General features: G+C 47.3%; 7 protein-coding genes across 7 annotated transcripts; 5 read left to right on the top strand and 2 right to left on the bottom strand.

The window, feature by feature from the left end:
• Window positions 1-826: 826 nt before the first annotated feature.
• On the top strand, window positions 827-1,998 carry FSST1_012493 (Gfo/Idh/MocA family protein; the record flags this gene model as incomplete). The annotated part of the gene is made up of 2 exons (XM_083235725.1): window positions 827-1,247; window positions 1,295-1,998. 2 exons carry the CDS (start codon window positions 827-829, stop codon window positions 1,996-1,998), a joined length of 1,125 nt encoding a protein of 374 aa, XP_083082189.1.
• A 1,793-nt stretch (window positions 1,999-3,791) lies between these two features.
• On the top strand, window positions 3,792-8,240 carry FSST1_012492 (uncharacterized protein; the record flags this gene model as incomplete). The annotated part of the gene is made up of 6 exons (XM_083235724.1): window positions 3,792-3,956; window positions 4,004-4,120; window positions 4,173-5,215; window positions 5,261-5,739; window positions 5,788-7,202; window positions 7,251-8,240. 6 exons carry the CDS (start codon window positions 3,792-3,794, stop codon window positions 8,238-8,240), a joined length of 4,209 nt encoding a protein of 1,402 aa, XP_083082188.1.
• Window positions 8,241-8,692: 452 nt separating this feature from the next.
• Window positions 8,693-10,681, top strand: FSST1_012491 (galactose mutarotase-like domain-containing protein; the record flags this gene model as incomplete). Its single annotated transcript, XM_083235723.1, has 1 exon — window positions 8,693-10,681. One exon carries the CDS (start codon window positions 8,693-8,695, stop codon window positions 10,679-10,681), a length of 1,989 nt encoding a protein of 662 aa, XP_083082187.1.
• Window positions 10,682-11,205: 524 nt separating this feature from the next.
• Window positions 11,206-12,559, bottom strand: FSST1_012490 (uncharacterized protein; the record flags this gene model as incomplete). The annotated part of the gene is made up of 2 exons (XM_083235722.1): window positions 11,206-11,797; window positions 11,850-12,559. 2 exons carry the CDS (start codon window positions 12,557-12,559, stop codon window positions 11,206-11,208), a joined length of 1,302 nt encoding a protein of 433 aa, XP_083082186.1.
• A 1,048-nt stretch (window positions 12,560-13,607) lies between these two features.
• On the top strand, window positions 13,608-14,208 carry FSST1_012489 (uncharacterized protein; the record flags this gene model as incomplete). The annotated part of the gene is made up of 2 exons (XM_083235721.1): window positions 13,608-13,679; window positions 13,732-14,208. The coding sequence occupies 2 exons, from the start codon at window positions 13,608-13,610 to the stop codon at window positions 14,206-14,208; spliced, it is 549 nt and encodes a 182-aa protein (XP_083082185.1).
• Window positions 14,209-15,598: 1,390 nt separating this feature from the next.
• FSST1_012488 (uncharacterized protein) lies at window positions 15,599-19,288 on the top strand (the record flags this gene model as incomplete). The annotated part of the gene is made up of 1 exon (XM_083235720.1): window positions 15,599-19,288. The coding sequence occupies one exon, from the start codon at window positions 15,599-15,601 to the stop codon at window positions 19,286-19,288; it is 3,690 nt and encodes a 1,229-aa protein (XP_083082184.1).
• Window positions 19,289-19,797: 509 nt separating this feature from the next.
• On the bottom strand, window positions 19,798-20,754 carry FSST1_012487 (major facilitator superfamily domain-containing protein; the record flags this gene model as incomplete). Its single annotated transcript, XM_083235718.1, has 1 exon — window positions 19,798-20,754. The coding sequence occupies one exon, from the start codon at window positions 20,752-20,754 to the stop codon at window positions 19,798-19,800; it is 957 nt and encodes a 318-aa protein (XP_083082183.1).
• Between the last annotated feature and the right edge of the window lie 124 nt (window positions 20,755-20,878).

The raw sequence follows: 20,878 nt of genomic DNA, 5'->3' as shown, positions 1-20,878 counted from the left end.
TGTTTTGTAATTTTACTTGTACTTATTAGCTCGCCTCGCCCAGTCCAGACCCAAGCAAAAACTGTTAACTGGCAAAACTATCTTCATTCTCACCAATAGCCTTGTTCTAGAATGCTACAATAGGAAGCTGTGAGTCGCGCTCATGTACTCGATTATTGCGACGCGCGAAATGTCCATGTGCTTTATACGGAGATGAAACAAGATGAACGTGCTCCTCTAGCACAATCATTGCACCAATTATGCAGCGACAGAGATAGATATGTCAATACCTACTCTTTGATTCAAACGTTTTGTAAATAGCTTCAGACAAGTAGCATCGACTATTGACCAACACAGAACTGGTGAAATGAATCGTCAAACTCGTAACTGGATCATCACGACCACTGTGGCGAAAATGAGGCTTGAGAATGTAGCTCAGTTAATGTATTTGTCGTATTTAGCAAAAAGATATTTACCCAGAAACTTGGCTTTATCAGCAATCGACTATCTGAAGTGAAAAATGAGGTCGTATCGGCAACTGGGTTACATAAGAGTGAACCTGCGAGTTATCAGACTACATAAATAAGCAGACATCAAGCACCGTGATGTACACCATAAACCAACCAACTAATTTCGTCTGCTATACCCTCGGGCCGATGTTCATGTTACCCTGGAGGTGGTTCTGGTGCACAACCCCAATATTTCCCCGCTCTTCGGAAACAGACAAAAGGTTCAAAGGTGCATAGTCAGCATCAAAAGTCACGCAATTCAAGTTCAATTAATATCACAGATACTCTTTTGTTCTTACCATAAAACACTCAATACCGGAACTAACCCCCTCGAAACCATGGCTGGCTCAGAAGACTCTCTGCCTCATCTCCGATGGGGTGTTCTAGGCACAGGATGGATCTCCACCATGTTTCTAACCGACCTCCTCGTGGATCGTCCCGACGCTCGAGCCAAACACACAATCACAGCTATCGGATCCTCCTCGTTGGAGAAGGGTTATTCCTTCGTTCAGAAACTTTGGACCAAGGCACCCACGAAACCTCAGCCTCAAGTTTACGCAGACTACCAAAGCGTATATGACGACCCTAACGTTGACGTCGTGTATGTCGGCACACCTCATAGTCTGCACAAAAAGAACTGTCTCGATGCTATCGCTGCTGGCAAGCATGTTCTATGCGAGAAGCCGTTTACTATCAACGCAAAAGAGACAAAGGAGATCATGGACGCTGCTAAACAGAAGGGCGTCTTTGTCATGGAAGGTAGGTGACTTCATCAGCATCCGCAGTTCCGAACTGACAGTTACTAGCGGCTTGGGTGAGATTCACTCCCCTATTCAAAGCTTTGCACGAGGAAATCATAGTCAAGAAGTCCATTGGAGAGATTCAGCGTTTTTCAGTCGATTTTGGAAACTATTTCGACATATCGGCACTGCCTAATGAGCACCGTCTCAAGGATCCCGCTCTTGGTGCTGGTGCGCTGCTCGATATCGGCTTTTATACCCTGACGTTTGCTTCGATCATCCTAGGAGACTGGAAAGTGGGTAAAGAGCACCCTAAGCCCAAGGTTATCTCCTCTCTTGACATTCACAATGGCATTGATGAGGCAAACTTGGTAGTCCTCGAATATCCCTCCGCCAAGGGTGTCAAGACTGGAGTATGCACATCAAGCTTCCGATACCGTGGGCCAGACGAGTTTGGTCGTATTGAGGGTACCAATGGTAGCATTACTCTCTTCGGCCCCGCAGTCAGTGTCCCTGGTGGCTTCCGTATCACTGTCGGACCTCGACCAGGCCCCCCTGCAACCGATGACAGAGAAACACGCACCTTCAAGGTGGAAAGACATGAAGGTACACTTGGATTTTACTGGGAGGCCGACGCTGTGGCGGAAGGCATCGCCAAAGGTCGAACCGAGAATGAAATCATTCCACTTGACGAGACGTTGAGAATGATGGAGTTGATGGATGAGATTCGATCTGCAAATGGACTCAAATATCCACAAGACGATAATTAGGCACGTGTCGTTTTTGTCGGTGGATGGCATTATCACTTTCTATTTCCATCTCATAGGCGAATAATAGTTTAGGTATATCTGGAGATACGTAGTGATCAGGCCGGGGCTCAAGGCTTCAAATCTAACAATGTCGGCTACCATACCGTGTTGCGTCCCGTCAACTTCTGTCACAAATGAAACCTGTATTGATGTCTAAAGTGTGCGTGTTCATTTTTATTCTTCGATTTATGTTAGATTGCATTTTGCTTTATGTTCTTGACTGGGAGCATTGTTTCTGCTCAGTCTTGCAAGCTTCGCCGACAGATAAAAACTCACCTTAAATTTCTTTAATAGTAACGATTATAACCTATTCAAGAAGGACCATTCGCTCCGACTTCCATGGTTGGGTGTGAGACATGCAGTATTCAACACTGGAAAGCCCTAGAAGGATTAGTGGTAATGGCCTTGTACAAATGTTATACAATCGATTTCATAGCAATTGGCCAATCAGGGATTGGGTGTACGAGATTATGCAGTCTACGCCAGCAGATCAGAAGCAAAGAGATAAAGAACCGCATCAACTCATTCCGAATGCTCTAGCCGGCATTCTTAGACTCGAGCCAAACATCCAAAGATTATGCTAGGGAAAAGTGCGCCCAACAAATTATCTACTCAAGAAAAATACCCAGAAGGAAAACTGTTACTTTTTTGTCCTTGGCTTCGCTATGATATGCGTAATTCACATCCCATCTTCCTGTTACATCGTTAACTTTGGACCATTGACGCATGCGTAGAACTATCGACGATAGTGCTACCCTATGGCAACACCTAACGTTCAATAGTGTCCCCGGCTCCATGATTACGAGGCTTGCCAGGACGCAGCTCAGCTGAACCCCTGCGACCAGCGCTACGAGACCCCCCAACCATTCACAACGATTGCACCAAGACACTTCCCCGCTCGATATTGAGACAGAGTTTCGGTCAAGAGGGCAGCTGAAATCTCCAGTTATAGCTCCATTGTCAATGGAGATCATTAACGGATTGATTAGACAGTTGTAAAAACTCCGCAAAGATACAGTGACGATCCTATCATAAACTGGGCATGTGTTATTGACTCGGCGCCTGTGTTTTTGCATCTTTATGAATTGCTGTGAGGCCCCCGACCCTAATGCATCTCCCAATAGCCTCCAGCAGAGTCAACTGTTTGATATGCAGACTGTCATAGCGATCCCCATCTTTTCCCGTTTAGGCGATTGCGGCTGCGCTGGAATTCTTGGAATGGTGTGATAGTCTGAGACATTCCCTAGTTTCCTTTCGTCTTATCTTCGAAGGACCTGGCTAATGAGAAGATGGACGACATAATTAGTTCATTAGTCGATACTACTTTACAGTACACTTATGTAGTGTTTATTTCTCGCCGTCAGCAATTGACAGATCATCTTTTACAATACCCTCTAGCGCATTGATCTAACCATCATAGAGTTTCACTGTAAAGCTTGAGCTATCACGTCAAGCGGCAGCTCCCTTCTCGCGCACGGACAAGGCAGGTATGCAGAACTGAGCATACGGCTGGACGTATTGAGTGATTGTTAGCGAATTAGATTACTCACATATAATCAATGTCTTGTAGTTACGCAACAGTCTCAAGAGGGGAAGTCCATAAAGAAGCTGCCATTCCCATGCGATTGAACTGTAATGCACCTGTGCTAGAAATTGTCTTGATATCTCTTATACCACTCCAATCTTATATCATTACTTATGCAGGCATAAGGAACTTCATCTACCTTGTTTCCACTATCTGAGGACTCATCACCATGTCTGAGCAGTCTCTCATCAGTAGCCACACCAACGGCTCGGCCAATGGCTATGCTAATGGCCGTACGTCCGGGTCTGAGTGGGATGCAAAGATCCAGAAGCTCAACGGCGAACTGAAACAAGCCAAATATCTTGCTGGCTTCCATGGAGATGCACTCATTGGAGTATGTCGTCTTGATATCGCCACCACACTGAATCTGACAAGTAACAGGATATAACCCGACCTGGAGTGAGGTGGTGGAATGACCTCCGCCGCGTCCTCACTTTTCAGCACCTTCCTGCCATCAAGAATGTCTTGATTCACTATATCAGAACCAGAACCCTTGATGTAAGTCGCAATCAACTGGAAAATACCATTTGTCAATGCTAATATCTTGGAGAAAACCAATTTGGCAGGGTTGGTTGGATCCCTCTCCAATGACAGTCTCAACCGTGCCAAGTTCATCGAGGGAGAAGTCAAGGCCAAGTATGAGCGTATGCTCCATCCGCCAATCACTTACCTCGGTGATGCTTTCAAGTACCGTACTGCGGATGGTAAGTTCAACAGTGCCATGCATCCTCAGCTTGGCCAAGCCGGTGCACCATACGCCAAGACAGTCCCAAGTAAAACTCACCCATTGGGCGCGCTGCCCGACCCTGCTGATCTCTTCGACCGCCTCATGGCTCGAGAAGTCCCTGGACCCGATGGCAAGGGTCGACCATCTACCTCTGGTTTGTCTTCCATGCTGATCTATCACGCCACTATTATCATTCACGACATCTTCAGAACGAATGATAACGATAAGAACATCTCTGACTCGTCTTCCTACCTCGACCTTTCTCCTCTTTACGGGTTTACCGAGGAGATGCAGCGCAAGATCCGTGATGACAAGTACAAGCTTGGTCTTCTCAAGCCCGACACCTTTGCTGAAGACAGACTTTTGCGACAACCTCCAGGCGTTTGTATCTACCTTGTCATGTACAACCGTTATCACAACTATGTTGCCACTCAGCTCCGTCGCATCAATGAAAACGGTCGCTTCTCTGTGCCCAGCAAATACCAACTCTCCCCTCTGGCATCTGCTGCCAAGGAATTTGTCAAGGATGCAGATGAGGCCTTTACCAAAGACATCTGGAAGTATCATAATGAGTGGAAGCGTCGTCGGTCAGCTAGTATCGACGACGATGATGACGATGATGAAGAGTTTGATGAACTTGCAGACACTTTGCGCCAGAAAACCCTAGCTGGTATCGAAAAGGGTCTTCAAAAGGAGAGTGAGCGACAGAAAGCACTGTGTCTCGAGGTCACAGGGAAGGAGCATGATGACTCAGCTGATGGCAAGAAGAAGACATTTGACCCTGAGGGTGTTCTTGAGCAATTCCTTAAGGCTCACGAGGCGGCTTGGGATAAGCTTGATGAAGACCTTTTCCAGACTGCACGATTGTAAGCACTTTCCCACTGTTTAGGAACACATGCTAACTTCATTAGAATCACGTGTGGTATGTACATACAAGTGAGTATCCACGATTACCTTCGTGGTCTCATGGGATTCATGAACTTTGACACCAACTTCACTCTTGACCCTCGAGTGGAGATGAAGAACCACAAGAATGTTTCCAGAGGACTAGGGAACCAGGTTACCGTTGAATTTAATTTACTCTACCGCTTTCATTGTGCTATCTCGATGAAAGATGAGAGTTATGCCGAATCTTTCATGGCTGAACTGTTCGAGAAGGATGCGCAGTGGGACCCGAAATCCATGGGTCTACCACAGTTTATGCAGGAGATGGGTAAGATGAAAGCAAAGGAAGGCCTCAAAAAGCCTCTCGAGCCATGGGAACAGGAGTTTGGTCTTCGAACTGAGGGTAACCCCCGATTTAAGCCCTTCAAGAGGAACAAATACACTGGCTTGTTCGACGATGAGTCTATGGTCAACGAATTGACTAGTGCCATGGATGATCCAATTGGTAAGTACTCCACTGTTTCACATGAACACAATGCTCACTCTTTCGCAGCCAACTTTGGTCCTCTCAATGTGCCTCGTTGTCTCAGAGCCGTCGAGATTCTCGGCATCATGCAGGCTCGTAAATGGGAGATCGGTACATTGAACGACTTCAGAGACTTCTTCGGTATGAAGAGACATGGGTCTTTTGAGTCAATCACGCCCAACGAGCAGGTTCAGAACGCGCTGCGTGATCTGTACGAACATCCCGACAAGGTGGAATTGTACCCCGGCATTTTCTGTGAGACCAACGAAGCAAACGGTAAATTGAACGCCGACCCTGGTCCTTCAGATTTGGACTCTGCGTTGTGGGCGGCCATCTTTTCTGATGCCATCACCCTCGTCCGATCTGATCGCTTTTACACTGTCGACTGGAACACCAACTCTTTGACCAATTGGGGTATGAAGGAGGTCACTCCAGACAACGATGTCTGCAAGAGCTCCATGTTCCACCGTCTCATCCAGCGCGCGTTCCCTGAATGGTACCCTTACGACTCCATTCGCTTCTTCCACCCATTCTACACCGGTGAGAAGCTTGCCGAACTTGCACAGGCGCAGGGCTACGACAAAGAGTTCTCTGTCAAGACTACGCCCTTGAAGAAGGCTAAGGAGAACTCTCGTGGCGAGATGACTAAGTTCGACTTTGATCTCACAAAGTCCAACCCTCAACGACCGAGCAAGACAGTGTACTTGACTCACAGCGATGACATCAAGCGCATTCTTGAAGATACCTCCGACATTTTGGTTCATCCTGCTCGCACTAGGATTTCTGACTTGCCACCGGAGATCCACGATGTCTTGAAGCCTGGTCAGAACAGCGATCCCAAGAAGAACGGGGTATCTCTTGAAGCTGCGGCCAAGCACTCCACTGTTGATCATGAGCACATTCAGGCATACTTGGTTGACATTGCTCGCAACATCATCAAGCGCGAGGTCGTTACCACGGATAAGGACAATGGTATTTACCAGCTCGACATTGTGCGAGATTTCGCCATTCCCGTTGTAACCCGCTTCGTTGCCGACTTCCTCGGATTCGGCCACCTTCTCCGTTCCGACACCAACTCCCACGCGCCTTACTCAGAGAATGAGATCTACCAGCACATCAACAACTGCCAAGTCTTCCTCTCGTATAACGCTGACGAGACCAAACTTCTCAAGCGCCGTAAAGCGTTCAAAGACTCGATGACCTTCCTTCTCAAATTGGCTGAGCAGGGTAACATTTGCGAAGCCGGCAAGTGGCGCACCACACGATGGGTGCAGGGTTTCTTTGGCACTATAGCCTCTTTAGGTCAGGACAAGCCTAACTATATGACAGCCCTGGGATACAGGGTTGCCGGTGAAGTGTTGCAGAAGGAAAGTAACACCACTAAGGCTGCTACTATTCTTCTCTTGACTGGCTTGGATAGTGCATACAATGTGGTCCTTGCGGTAAGTCAATCCATTCGTATCTGAAGATTACCTTCTAACGTATAATAGTTCACCTCGGTCATGGAAGCGTTCTTCCAGAACCTCTACGATGAGAAGCCTAACGAGAAAAGCAAGAAGATCAAGGAGGCTTGGCTTGAAATCCAGAAGCTAGCCTTTGAAGAAGATGCTAAATCCAATCAGAAGATTCAGGCTCTTGTACTCAAGGTCCAGAGATGGAGTGTTCGATTGCCTATTGTTCGCAAGGCATCCGAGAGTACCACTATCCAAGCCTACAATTGGGACACCAAGACATCCGAGCCTATGAAGCTTGCGAAGGGCACAGTTGTCGTTTGTGACATCAACGAGGCCGAGCGAAAGAACTGGAGCGAGTCTTCTGACGAGCGACACGAATTGAACTACTGCTCCAGTTTCGCCGAGGCCTTCAGTGAATACCACCCAAAGCACGTCGCCGCAACTGGTCTTGTCACCATGGTCAAGGTTCTGGCACAGCTCAAGAACCTTCGCCGTGGGCATGACACTCAGGGTGTTTCAAAGAAGGTCTCAATTGATGCATCCAGCGTTGGTTATGCGAATTACATGGCACCCATGCGACTCAAGGAGATTGAGCTCAAGGTCAAGGAGGCACGTGAGAAGAAGGAACTCACCGCGGAGCAACTCGAAGCAATCTTCCCTTCCCAGATCAGGAAGCCTGCCACTGCTACGTATCTGACTACGGAGTGGGATGAGATGGTTCCTTTCCCAGCCACTTGGAAGTTACGTTTCGATGGCTATGGTGTCTCAGACTACAGCAAGAACGACTTTGAAGTCCTCAAGGTGTTCAAGATCCCCGATGACATTCAGCCATTCTATCAGCCCAACGGACCAAGCCACATCGGCGGATCTTTCGCGACACCTACCTGTGTCTGTCATGAGTCGTGGAAGAAGGAGAACAAGGGCAAGGGTCATGAACATGAAGAGGCTGGCACTCATGAGATTCTTTCGGCTTGCGGACATTCGCATGCACCTATGCCTGCTACATCAGGATGCAAGATTGGTTAAACACTTTGTTTCTTTCCCTTTGTTGTGCATTTAGGATTTAGGATATAAAAATAAATGAACTAATTAGCATGAGCCGATCCACCAATCTCGTCTCTTGTGTTTGTAGTTTGTAGCACACATTTTTCATCATCCGCAAATGTAGTCTCTGTAATTCTTCTTGAAAATGCACCAATAAGATGTTTTGCCGCCGATCTGTCCCTATTAAATCTGCACCTTCTGGAATTGGCTCGTGAAGACCCTTGTCTTCCCCGCGTTGAGCTCCCAATTCTGTAGTGTGACTTGACCGGCTAAATGGTCACAGCCCAAATAGTGATGTAAATCACCATACGTAATATTGCTAACCGAAAGGCTCGGTGTAGTTACAGCCGAGTGTTGTTCGAGTGTTTAAAAGTCGGGTTGAACTCGTTTCTGAGAGAGATGTTTTCTTGGTCAGGAAATACCATTCAATCACTATGTTTGGGTCCAGCCTCAAGAAATTGGGCTTCGCCGCCGGGCTGATTGGTCATACCTTGGCTGACTTGAACACCTCCGAAAATACCACTCACATTTCCCTCTCCAATGACCGATTCGCTGTCGTTCTAGCCAAGTCCAGTGGCCATATCATTGACGCAACGCTTGACGGACAGGACCTGCTCGGTCCCCTCAGTGGCAACTCGGGCAAAGGGCCCTATCTTGACTGCTCTTGTACTCCGTCTGGGTTCTGGACGCCAGGAAGCACTGCACAGCTTCGTGTCATCAAGGGTACTGATGCGAGCGGAACGGAATATGGAGGAATTGTCATGAGCGACACATTCAAGCCCACCAATCAGACACTTTCCCAATACTTCTTTCTTCGTGGCGAGGAGACGGGTCTGCATGCATTCACTCGTCTCACCTACTTCAATGCATCTGCGCCATTCCTCCGCGATTTGGGTGAACTTCGAACGCTTTTCAGACCAAACACGAAGCTCTGGACCCACTTCTCTACAAGCGAAGGCAACTACGGACCTCTCCCTGATGCGACAGGTGCCCTTACAGTACAAGATGCCACTTGGTATGTCGGCGACAAGACCAGCGACCCGTACGTGGAGCAATACTCGGACTATTGGACCAAGTACAGTCTTTCAGAAAGCTGGCGAAACCATGATGTTCATGGAGAGTTCAGCGATGGGTCCACCAGCAACGATGGAAGTACGTTTGGTGCGTGGTTAGTCCACAATACCCGCGAGACATACTACGGTGGCCCATTGCACTCGGATCTTGTTGTAGATGGTATTGTATACAACTACATGGTATCAGGACATCATGGAGCACCACAACCTAACATCACCCATGGCTTCGATCGAACATGGGGTCCTCAGTTCTATTACTTCAACAAAGGCAGCAAAGACGCAACGGTAGCAGAGTTGAGAGCTGATGCTGCTAAGTACGCTGATCCTGAATGGAATGCGAAATTTTACGACAGTATCGCTCAGCATGTGCCCAACTTTGCTCCTTCTGCTAAGAGGACTAAGTACAGCGGCAAAGTCAATCTTCCCAAGAACGCAAAGAGGCCGCTCATTGTCCTGTCCGAGAATCAGCAGGACTTTCAGCTCAATGTTTTCAACACAAAATCACTACAATACTGGGCTGAAATTGACAAGTCTGGAGCATACAGTATCCCTCAAGTTGTTGAAGGAACTTACAGAGTGACCATCTATGCCGATGGGGTCTTTGGCTGGTACATCAAGGATGACATCCGGGTATCCAAATCTCATAACAAGGGCACGTTTACATGGCGCGAGGAGAATGCTGGTAAAGAGCTTTGGCGTATCGGAACCCCCGACAAATCATCAGGTGAGTATCTTCACGGCTACGCGCCTGATACTTCCAAACCGCTTGCACCAGAGCAATACCGAATTTACTGGGGTAAATACGACTTCGAAAAGGACTTCCCTAAGGGAGTGAACTTCCATGTCGGCAAGGATGACGAAGCGAAAGATCTCAATTATGTACACTGGTCGTTCTTTGCCGCCAAGGGTAACCATCTTCGCTCCGAGAACTACTACGACAACGTCAATAATTGGACCGTTACATTCGACCTCAGCAAGAATCAGCTGAAAAACGTCAAGACAGCTACTTTTACAGTACAGATTGCGGGAACCAGATCAGGCAACGGAAATGCCAAGTGGACACCCGTCAACGATAGATTCAACAGCAACTTGCCATGGACTGTAAATGTCAACGGAGGATACGAAGACACATGGGTGATTCCTTACTGGCGATCCGGATCTTGTGCTGTGAGAAGCGCTGTTGCGTGTCAGAACATTGAGCACAAGTTCCAGTTCCCCACGTCCAAGTTGAAGCAGGGCAAGAATGAGTTTGTGCTGAGTTTGCCTTTTAATGCTACGAGTATCGAGACGGCTTTGTTACCTGATACACTGTATGTCCAGTATGATGCGCTTAGATTAGAGGTCAAGTGATGAGATAGCAATACGGATCATCCTTTGTTGATGCGCATTATAGGAGACACTAGAGACTACGACAAGATCGAAGTTCGTCAAACGTGATAATAACAAACCAATGACGATTTTTATTCCCTGCATTTCATTTGATATACAGCTATACTCTCGCAGTATTGTATATGAGCTTTTAAGAAGGAGTAAACTCTACTATAATTGTCTAGCAACAATTCATAAAGAGATGTGATAGAGTTGTGACTTTATAACGTGTCATCTACCAACATGAATCTTTCTCGAGCCTATAGTCATTCTGTCACTCCGCCTCGGGCTCTCATCTTTTACCAGGGTAAGTAGCCCCAGATGCGTATGACACTACTCCCACCGATGAGACACTTCGTCCAATTATTGGAAAGCAATATCCTGGTTTTAAGCATGTCATTATAACAGTCAAGTTCGTAAACGCTTATCTTTAATAATTGAATGGTCACACTGGATAACTAGTAGACAAGGTATAGGCGAGCAACAAGTTACATCATCGTACTGGTTCAAGTGTCGAACCCCCATCCAACCTGATCAGTTGCAATAGCGGCGAGGCGCATTACACTCCTAGCACCATTAGCGGCATTGAAACGGCCTCCCTGGAAAGCGGCAGAGGCAGCACTCATAGCGGCCCTAGGATCGACGTGGGTATTGACTGGGTTTGGTTCCCGAGCCAATACTTCGTTTAGGAAAGCATCTCCTGCAAGCCCTTGGTAACGATCCAAGCACAGCTGCTTAAGCGCAGGTCCATACATATCCAACCACTGTCTCTCGCTGACAGTAGTAAACTTTCTCCGACCTTCGGCCTCACGTTTAGCAAATGCCCAGTCGACTTTGACTACTTCGTAGCGCTTGGTCGCGAAGAACAGAACGGGCCATGCGAAGATCCAAAGGAAGGTAAGGTAGAAGATCCAACAGATCCAGCGTTTCAGTCGCCAGTTGTTCAGATGACTGGTCGAGTAGATATCAACCGCTCTGTCGGCTACAGGAAACTCGACAGTGATGTTGCCTCGATAGTTGGTGGATCTAATGAAACCGGAAATGTTGTCCCGGAGGGTTTCCTCATTCATACCACTGACGGTACGAGTTAGGCGGAATCTATTTAATGTTAGATGAGATTCCCAAGTTCATGTCGAGCTAGTAAGCTTACATTTTGGTTCCGGTGGCTTTAGCGCAGTATCGATGGCACCATTCCTTCAAGCTAGGCTTATCTTGACCGACCTCGATATCGCCTTTGCTCCCCTTCTGCCTCTTCTTGAGAACGGTTCCGCGGTAGGTTTTCTGTCCAGGTTCGGCAGTCTCAAGCTTGGTCGAGGTATAATTGCCAGGAACGAAGTTGGGCCAAAGATAGTTTTGCATGTTGACCATGATTCTGAAATCCGTCACTTCATGGCGCTTGCTTTTGCCATCATTATCGCGTTTCGTCTCTTGATGAGTTCCAGTGATATGAATATACGGTGTAGGCGGATACTTTGCCATCATGGTCACCCACTCTTGCAAGAATTGAGGATCGGCATCGGAACGCGCATCTTGGACATCGACAACTTCATTGCCAATGGTGGTACGCTTTTTACCGATACGTTTCGAGGTATAAGAAAAGTGGCCTTCGGGGGTGGTGACGCCCGTGTAAAATTCACCCTCAAAGTTTAACACTGCAGCTTCAGTGAAGTGCGCAGGTGTGTTCATGTGAGTATCCTCAGTGATGGCATCGTCGTATGAGGGAAGAAGCGGGTCTTCAGTGTCAGGGATATCCCCATCGATGGGATCGACATAGGACGACTCGCCCACTGTTGTGTGCATAGACAACGCGTCCGGATCATCCTGGTAGGGACGGGGTGACGGTGAAGGAGGCTTGCCCATCTTTACTCAAATGCGATCAAGGTTGACGATGCGATGCGATCGGATCACAACGCGATATTTGAGTCTTTGTTCAGGTTTAGGCAACAAAGGTCCTTGGAGAAAGAGAAGAATAAGCCCCAGTCCTAATCGAGTAATCGCCGAGTCATGTCTTGTCCAGGGGTCGAACAGCTTGAGCCAATAAGACATATTAGCCTAAGACACGCACTAGGCTATGTTTATCTCCAGCTATCGATACCGACAGTTTCGCTATCTTATCTTATCTAGTCGCCTAGCTTATCTTACCGCGAGAATCCTACGATCTGCTGTGGGTTACTACAGGGTTGTTGTCGTATTTAATTGCTAATAGCTCCAGATGCTTAGACAGAAAGCCCTCTCCATCGAGATGACATGTAGAATAGTCTACATCTGCTCCTTGACAATAGAATAAATTTGGGAGATTTAATGTTTGTTATTTTCTTTTGCCTGGGCAACATATTCGAGGGAACAATTCTCCCATTCAATAAAACCACGAAGCTGGAGACAGCTACATTACTTTGCAACCAAACAACTATCAGAAACAGAACGAATCACGATATCATCAGTCGATAGAGAATAGTGGATTCGATCTTATTGACAAGGAAGATACTCCCTTTACAACACTTCATCACAGACTTCTATATAGAATCTGGCGATCCTTATCAAGGCCAAGCCTTCAGCCTCGACATTTCTCGATTAAGCCTTGGAAAAGGATTCTTCAATGATGTAACTAATGTGGACCGTTCTCTGTAAACCCCATGAATATGGTTGGTTACTCCACAAACTTCCGATGATGATCGTCAATATAGTTCGAATGGCACTTACAAAATAGACGTTGCACTCGTATGAACTGACCCACGATTGGAACATCGTGAAAAGAGGATCGAGCTTGGGCCAGGCGGGTTGTGGTATAAGAAGAGCCCCAAGACGTCGAAAAGAACAAGACTCATCAACACATCTTCCTGTCAGCCTTCAAAGCAACCAATAAAATCTACAGTCCCCAAACTTCAACCAAACCATCTGAATCGTCGAGATGACTTTCACCCTTCGATCCGTTCTTTTTGCAGCCGTCATGGCTCTGAGTGCAGCTCCTGCATCCGCATTGGTAAGTTCCCAAACATCCCCCCTCTTAGAAAGTTGTTACTAACGACTACAAGACCATCAAGCCCTCGTTCGAAAAGATTGCTAGAGGCCGTGATCCATCCAAGAACCTTGGGCTTCACAAGAGAGATTACTCCATTAACATTCAAGATGGCTCTGCCAGCGCTGCGTGCCCCACCGGCAACTGCTGCTCCCCTATCTGCAAGATGGACGTCAAGTTTGACGAATGCCCTGGCGGTGTAAAAGAGTACGCCAAGACTTGCAAAGAAAATTTTGATGACACCCCGGCTTTCGAAAGGAAGAGCTTCAGCTACAATTGTGATGGATGGTCTATCTTCTGGGAGGACGGTGCTGTGGATGGAGGCCGCTTCATTACTGTTGAGCAGGGAGATACTGGAAACTTTTACCAATTCTTTGTTGAAGGGTGCAAAGAAACAGATCCGACGTGGGATCCTTTCCAGTGTTCCTCTCTCGGAGGAGGCTGCACGGCCTCTGCATCTGGGCTTGGAACGGGCCCGAAGGGGGGAGAGTAGAGTTGGGAATGTGCATGTTGTTTAATACCTATATATTTCGTTTAAACAATCCTCACTAGCACGTAATATCATACCAACTAGAGGACTAAGTCCCACTAGGAAGATCGTTCCGCTGTATCCCTCCTGGTAAATCCTGGAACTAGATGTTGGACGTGAAGGGTATCAGGTGATAATGCATGTGATCACATTATACATGCCTATACATCTCTTTGCTGTCAGTCCTTCAATTTAGATCTTCAATAAATTCTTCAATTATCACTCTAAAAGTTCATTACTGGAGACTGCCTTTATCAAGTTTCGGCAGGCATTGAATTGACCTGGCAATCTAGTCTCGGGACTCTGCGCCCATTAAAAGCAACAATAGTCAGTTTTCAGCCCAATGACATCAGCATAGTCTGACCAGCCACAATTATCCAAAACAGTTTAGCTTAGCTAGTGAGAAGGCTGTCAGGCTCACTGGAGCAAAGGCTACAAGCTTTGACGTAACAGTACATAGCTCCAACGGTCTGTAACTCACGGCATCTAATCGCAATGGGGGTATCACGCAAAGTCGCACAATGGCAATCTGGAATTTCTTCAAACCTCCGTTATGAATCGGCGTTGTGTCGTCTTCGAATGATGATTAGTCGCGGGGAATGTGGCTGCATGGGGGTTGAAACAGGAGGTGCGCCCAGCTGAGCAGGGCGCTTGAAATGCCCACGTTATCTGTTTATCTCTACTTTTCATTTAGTATCTCCGAGACCACCATAATATGCCTCGAAGTACGGTAATGCTCAACGGCTCTAAGTAAGGTTATAAATCATTACCGGTGCTACACATGCTTATTCGGGGAAACAAACCGCCAAATTACAGCATTTACAGCATTTACTTCTATCTGTGACTTGAATCTTTCTGGATAATCATCGACATCTACCTTGTGGCTTTTGCTTCGCCACTTCAATTGTTCAATCAATGGTTTCAGAGTAGGCAGACTAAGATGCCCCCTTGCTGCGACTTGTTCTGTTGTCATTTTGACGCGATGGGCAAATCAAAACGTGCCGTGTAGCTTAGGATGTCAGTGGCTGTGGCTATGCACAACGAGCCGCCTTGGGCGTTCTTCAGTGTTGGTACCAGAAATACAAAACGCTGGAATCATGAGAGACGAAATTAGTGGGCCAGCTTATACTGCCTAGACCATGATTCTTAGACTACTTATTTTTGTACCCCAAGGCCTAGGATGTCAACTTTCTACTAGCCACTAGGCGTTATCTTAGGCGGCTTCCCCAAGGCGCAGGCGCACAGACAGCATTTTCTTGTTCCCCTGACTTTCTTTTGTAAACCAGACAGTTAATGATCTCCTTCTCTGCCCCTCATTATTTCTTCAAAGCTACACTTCTTTATACAAGAAAAAATGGCGACAATTTCGGGCTATAAACAATTGGAGCCAGGATTATCACAGATTCGTTTGCTCCATCTACTACCCCTGCGGACCAGACATCACCAATTATCAACACCATGGTATCAATGTGTCAGCCTCGAATGCACCTTCGAGACAGTACATTTAGCCAGTGCTCCGCCCTTTGAAGCCCTGTCATACACATGGGGTGAGGAAGCTGCCTCGGTTCGCATTCTTTTGAACGGAAAACCATTTCTCGTACGACCTAATCTAGCCCACGCCTTGGCTGCACTGCGTGTCTCAGAGCCTCGCGTGCTCTGGGTTAACGCGCTATGCATAAACCAACAGGATACCACAGAGAGGAATCATCAAGTTGGACTGATGGGCGGCATCTTTAGTCGAGCAGAGCGAGTACTGGTCTGGCTTGGACGACCTAGCTCTGGTTGGGACTCACAAGTTTCAGGTGCCCTCATAATGGCAGAGACACTTGGGAACAATCCTCCAACCTCAAAACTTCCACCGACACCACCTCAACCGAACCCCAATCACGAATTCGAATTTTCCCAATGGATCAATCTCTTCCCAGAACAGATCGAAGAACGCAAGGACAAGGAGGAGGATGCAAAAGCTCCTTCCAAGTTGCTTATATCACATTGGGAAGCATGTAATGATCTAGGATGTCAATGCTGGCACCAAGCGGCACAAAAACGTGAGAAAACGGAACGCGAGTTGAGTCGAGCAAAGTGGCAAGAACGCCTAGATCAGCAGCGTCAACGCTGGTATCAAATGGGGATTGAACATGCACTACACAAAAAGAGAGTGGAAAGACTTCCCAGTATGATCGAAGACACACAAAAAGACCTACCGTTCTTGGACAAGATGGAAAGGGAGCTACCCGAGCTCGAAGCTGAAGAGACCAAACAAGAAAAGCTACTCCACGACCTAAGGCTTTTGGAATCTCAGCAACTCGTCTTACTAGATGCACCTCATCAGCGACTACTACAAGACTTTCATGACAGTCAAATTCGAGCCTACCAAAAATTGAGCAACGAAAATCCTCAAAAGTCGCCAGACATGGATCCTGAATTTTGGAATCAAGCTGGACCTGTTGCCCATGTATCTGACAGAGATGGCCAAGCGCAAGGAGAGGCAGAAAGGATACTCTATGAAATATTAATTGATCTGGGATATTTCCAACGATCGATTACTGATCTTCGAAAACAGGTCCGGTCAGAACCGGCATCGCCATTGCTGAGAGAGAAGATTGATCATATTGAAAAGATGCAACAATTGGATATAGATCAGCGCCGCGGCCTTGGCAAGTTACAAGAACGGTTACAAACATGGCAGCGACCAACAGACAAACAGTACGGAGAAGGTCTGGAACTACTGGAATCACAGGTCAAGGAGTTTGACCGACGCGTCGAATCTTGGGCAACTCTTCAGAAGGATGAAATGGAACGCTTTGGGGACCTCCCCAAGTTCATCTCTGAGAAATATGAATTATTACAGAGCTTCATAGAACGACAGTGTCAAAAGCTCGATACGATGAGATTGACCCAGGGGTTACTCAACTCTGGCGTGGACGACTTCTTGACCGAAGAGGAAATTCGCATCTCAGAACAGCTCAAAAGTATCAAACAGGTTATTCTCAACCAACACTTCGTGTTGCGAACCACGGAGCTGAGGAGATGGGGGTCCGAGTTGGTTCTTCAGCAATGTGACAGATGGCGCTTACAACGTGACAAATGGCGGTCAAGCATGTACGAGATAAAAAGGCACCGCAACAAGAACAGGATCCGAGAAGAATTCATCAACGCTCAGCTTGAATGGATCCAACTATGGAAGGATATGGTAGCATGGCAGTCCACGGAGTGGCATGACCTTGTCTTCAATCAGACTGACACACCTCTCGGGTTGCCTGATATCAATCTGCTCAGTCTAGAAGGCATTTGTCGCCTGCCATACTGGAGACGCCTTTGGATAGTTCAAGAGGTGCTGTTGGCGAAAGAGTTGGTTTTGTGTTTCGGAGACAACGCGAAGACTACTACATCTTGGGATCTATTCACTAAGACTCGAGAATCCTTGGAGCGGATCCCTAGCTTCTGGCAATTTAGTCCAGCTGTCGATGCGTCTCTGAAGGAGATCAGAAAGGCTTTCCCGCTCCAGTTGGACAAACTACGAAACGACAACGGACAATCCTGGTCATTACACAATCTTGTGGATATCACCAGGAACTCTTTGTGCCATGATCCTAGAGACAAGGTATACGGTCTTCTTGGGATTACCAGCGGTTTTCATTTTGGAGATTTCGATGTCAAATACCAGGATGCGGTAGAGGATGTTTACCGGAATGCCATTCTGTGGTATCATTCGAAGCATGGCGAGGACGTAACATATCCCAATCTTGTGAGGTTTAGCGAGCTTTTGCAAATGTCGCTCAAAAGCCATCAAGATACGCAAAACTCGCATACTTCTACACCAAGCTCGAATGCCTCTACACAAACCTCGAAGGCCGCCGCTACTCCACTGTCTCTTCAGAGGAACCTATTGTCTGCATACACGGACAAGTTCTGCATGAAGGGAATGTCCGCTATCTCTCTTCTTCCCATTGACAAATTAATAGGGGATCAAGCCTTGATGCAATCACGACGTCGGGACTGGATCAGTACTCTGGTTGAGTATTTCGACGAATCTGGATTTCGGGGACCGAAGGCAGCCATAGAAGAGGAACTATTGTATCTTGACTCCGTCAGTACGACTTTGTCCATGCCGACTCCTTCTTCAGCACACGCAGTTGTAGAGGAAGACGAACACATGACCGACAAACCCAGCCCGGAGATTTGTTCCTCCCGCGATAGTCCAGGGCAAGGGCAAGAACAGCTTTTCTTCCTTACTGCCGACGGCGAAGTTGGTGTTTCGTCAACTTGCATTAGAGAAGGTGACCTCCTATGCAGATTTCCGGACTCAGATCTAGGTGTAATCCTTCGCCGAGGGAAGGGTCAGTACAACTTGGCCAGCAAAGCGATCATGTCGTCCATCACAAAAACAACAATGACCAAAGAAGGGAGCTCTCGGAATATGCATTTGACGCTTGATATCACATCAGTCCTGTCCCTTACGACTCCTCTGGATATCGTCAATAAGCACGGAAACCGAGAACCTCTGTGTATACAAGAATCATCATTTGGATGGTACGAGTTCATCGCTTCGGGGGTTGATGTGACTTCCAGCACTCCACGTGTAAAGCCAAAGATCCAAACAACAGATGATCTGTCAGAGGCCGAGCAAGAACCAGAACCAGAACCCACTATCGCCACAAAGTTCAAGGTGAGGACAAGGGTCTTCTCTTCTGAACAGAGTTGGGTGGCCGACGGTATATCGAGACTCATGTCGGTAGCACCCATGGTCAGCCTGGATATCAACGAGGCATACCCGGCATTGCACTATCCGGACCCCCCTACGGTCTCGATAAATATTTACTCGAGCACAAGAGTCAATGGCCTCACCAGGATGGAAGGCATACAAGAAGAACCTCACAGCTCCAAGCTACCCACCTTCAAGCCGACAAGATCCTCTTGGCGTTTCAGACTTAAACTCAAGCATATACCATGGAAGGAACCGATAGCTCAGTCAAGTCCAGGTTCGCAGGGAGGCGAGGTACGCCAGGCAATATCTCGGTGGTGGAATCGCATTGTAGATTAGATTGGCATTGTTCACGACATTGTACATTTCAGGAGAAGGATCAAGTTTTAGTTCATTCCTAGCTAGCAGTGATATTTCTAATAGATGCCTTGAATTTGGAACAACTTGAAGCCTGTAGTGAGAGATCGGGCTTACTCTGTGTGAAAACGACAACAGGTCATCCGTATATGAAATCAAGAACAGAAGCAGAGCGAAATGCAAGTATCATGGGGTACATATATAGTCTCTGATTCTAACAAATACCAGTACATACGACCATACCTATCAGAGAACTCGGGATCCCGTCCGCTCTCCCATAGATAAGCTGGTAAGGGGCGGATTAGTAGTTGGGTCGGTGACGACCAGCGAATCCCCGCTGTTGTATGTTTTTTGCACCATCTAAAGCCTCTGTTTTTTTTTTTTGGCACTGTAATTGAACGAAGTGGATCTTTTAGTTCATTGTTGGATCTAGCTGTTCTTTCTGTCTGCCAGCATGCAGCTCTACCCTGACCCAAGATCTACATCCATGTCTATGGCCCAAATATTCTTGCTGGGTTAAACACAAACACCTTCACCCATTCATCGTTTGTAAGCCACTCTCTCAACAAACGGAGTTCTTTACCAGTGTCAACTTCAAGCGGAGGCGCTGGAGTGAGTCCTTTGGCAGTGGCATTGACGTGAGGCCAATCGCTGCCCCATACAATGCCAGAAGGCGCGGCGTCAACAAAGGACTTGATGACTGGTTCCATGAGAGAGATGTCCTCTGATCGTCGGTGTAAAGCTCCTGTTTTGACAAAAAGTCTGCCAGCTTTCATAAGGCTGAGGAAGTCGTTGTACTCAGTGGTATTGTGGTCATCAGGAGTTGCCGAACCATTGTGGTCTGCGATGATAGCTATCTTCTTCAGCTTGGGGTGGTTCAAAATGGAATCTTTCATTTTTGACCATGTTTTGAGTGGCAGTTGAGATGAGATACTCCAGCCATGTCTCTCCAAGGGACAATAAGTAGCCACATCAACGAAGTTCTTGAGGACCCATTCAAGATCATCGCCAGATCCGCCATACGAGCCATGGATCCTCACCGATCGTACGCCGGCTTCATTCAACTTGTCCCAATCGGAATCCGTCTTGTTCTTCAAACTTGGGTCCTGGGGGTCCCAGGAGATGGTGCCGCGGATTTGTTTCTCGGGGTAGTCTCTATGACCATTGGCCAGCGCTTCTAAGAGTCCACTATAGCCATCCTCAATCGTTGCTTGCACGATCATGACATTATCGGCTAGTGATTGCTCAATGAGATCGTGTAGTGGAGCAGCTTGCGGAGTGTAGGCGCGTGAGGTCTTGAATGGATGGCGTTCCGGGTCGAAACAGTGTGTATGTGTATTCCACGATGACGGTGGTAGATTGGGCATAGGTAACATATCCTGTGTCGGATGTGCCATCGCAATACTGCCATATGTTGTTACGACGCACAGAAAGCTTAGGAAGTTCATCGTTGAAGGGGTTTAAGGCTGCAAGTTTAAGCGTTAGCTGACATGCCAGACACAACAGGGAAGGTTGAATATTTAACTCATTGAGAAGAATAAGATCAGCATTGGCTCGTGGGTCTCTCTGGAG

The sequence above is a fragment of the Fusarium sambucinum genome, chromosome III, assembly GCF_050947815.1.
Source record: "Fusarium sambucinum isolate potato_lamoka chromosome III, whole genome shotgun sequence".
NCBI classification, from domain to species: domain Eukaryota; kingdom Fungi; phylum Ascomycota; class Sordariomycetes; order Hypocreales; family Nectriaceae; genus Fusarium; species Fusarium sambucinum.
This window is presented reverse-complemented; position numbering and strand designations above follow the sequence as displayed.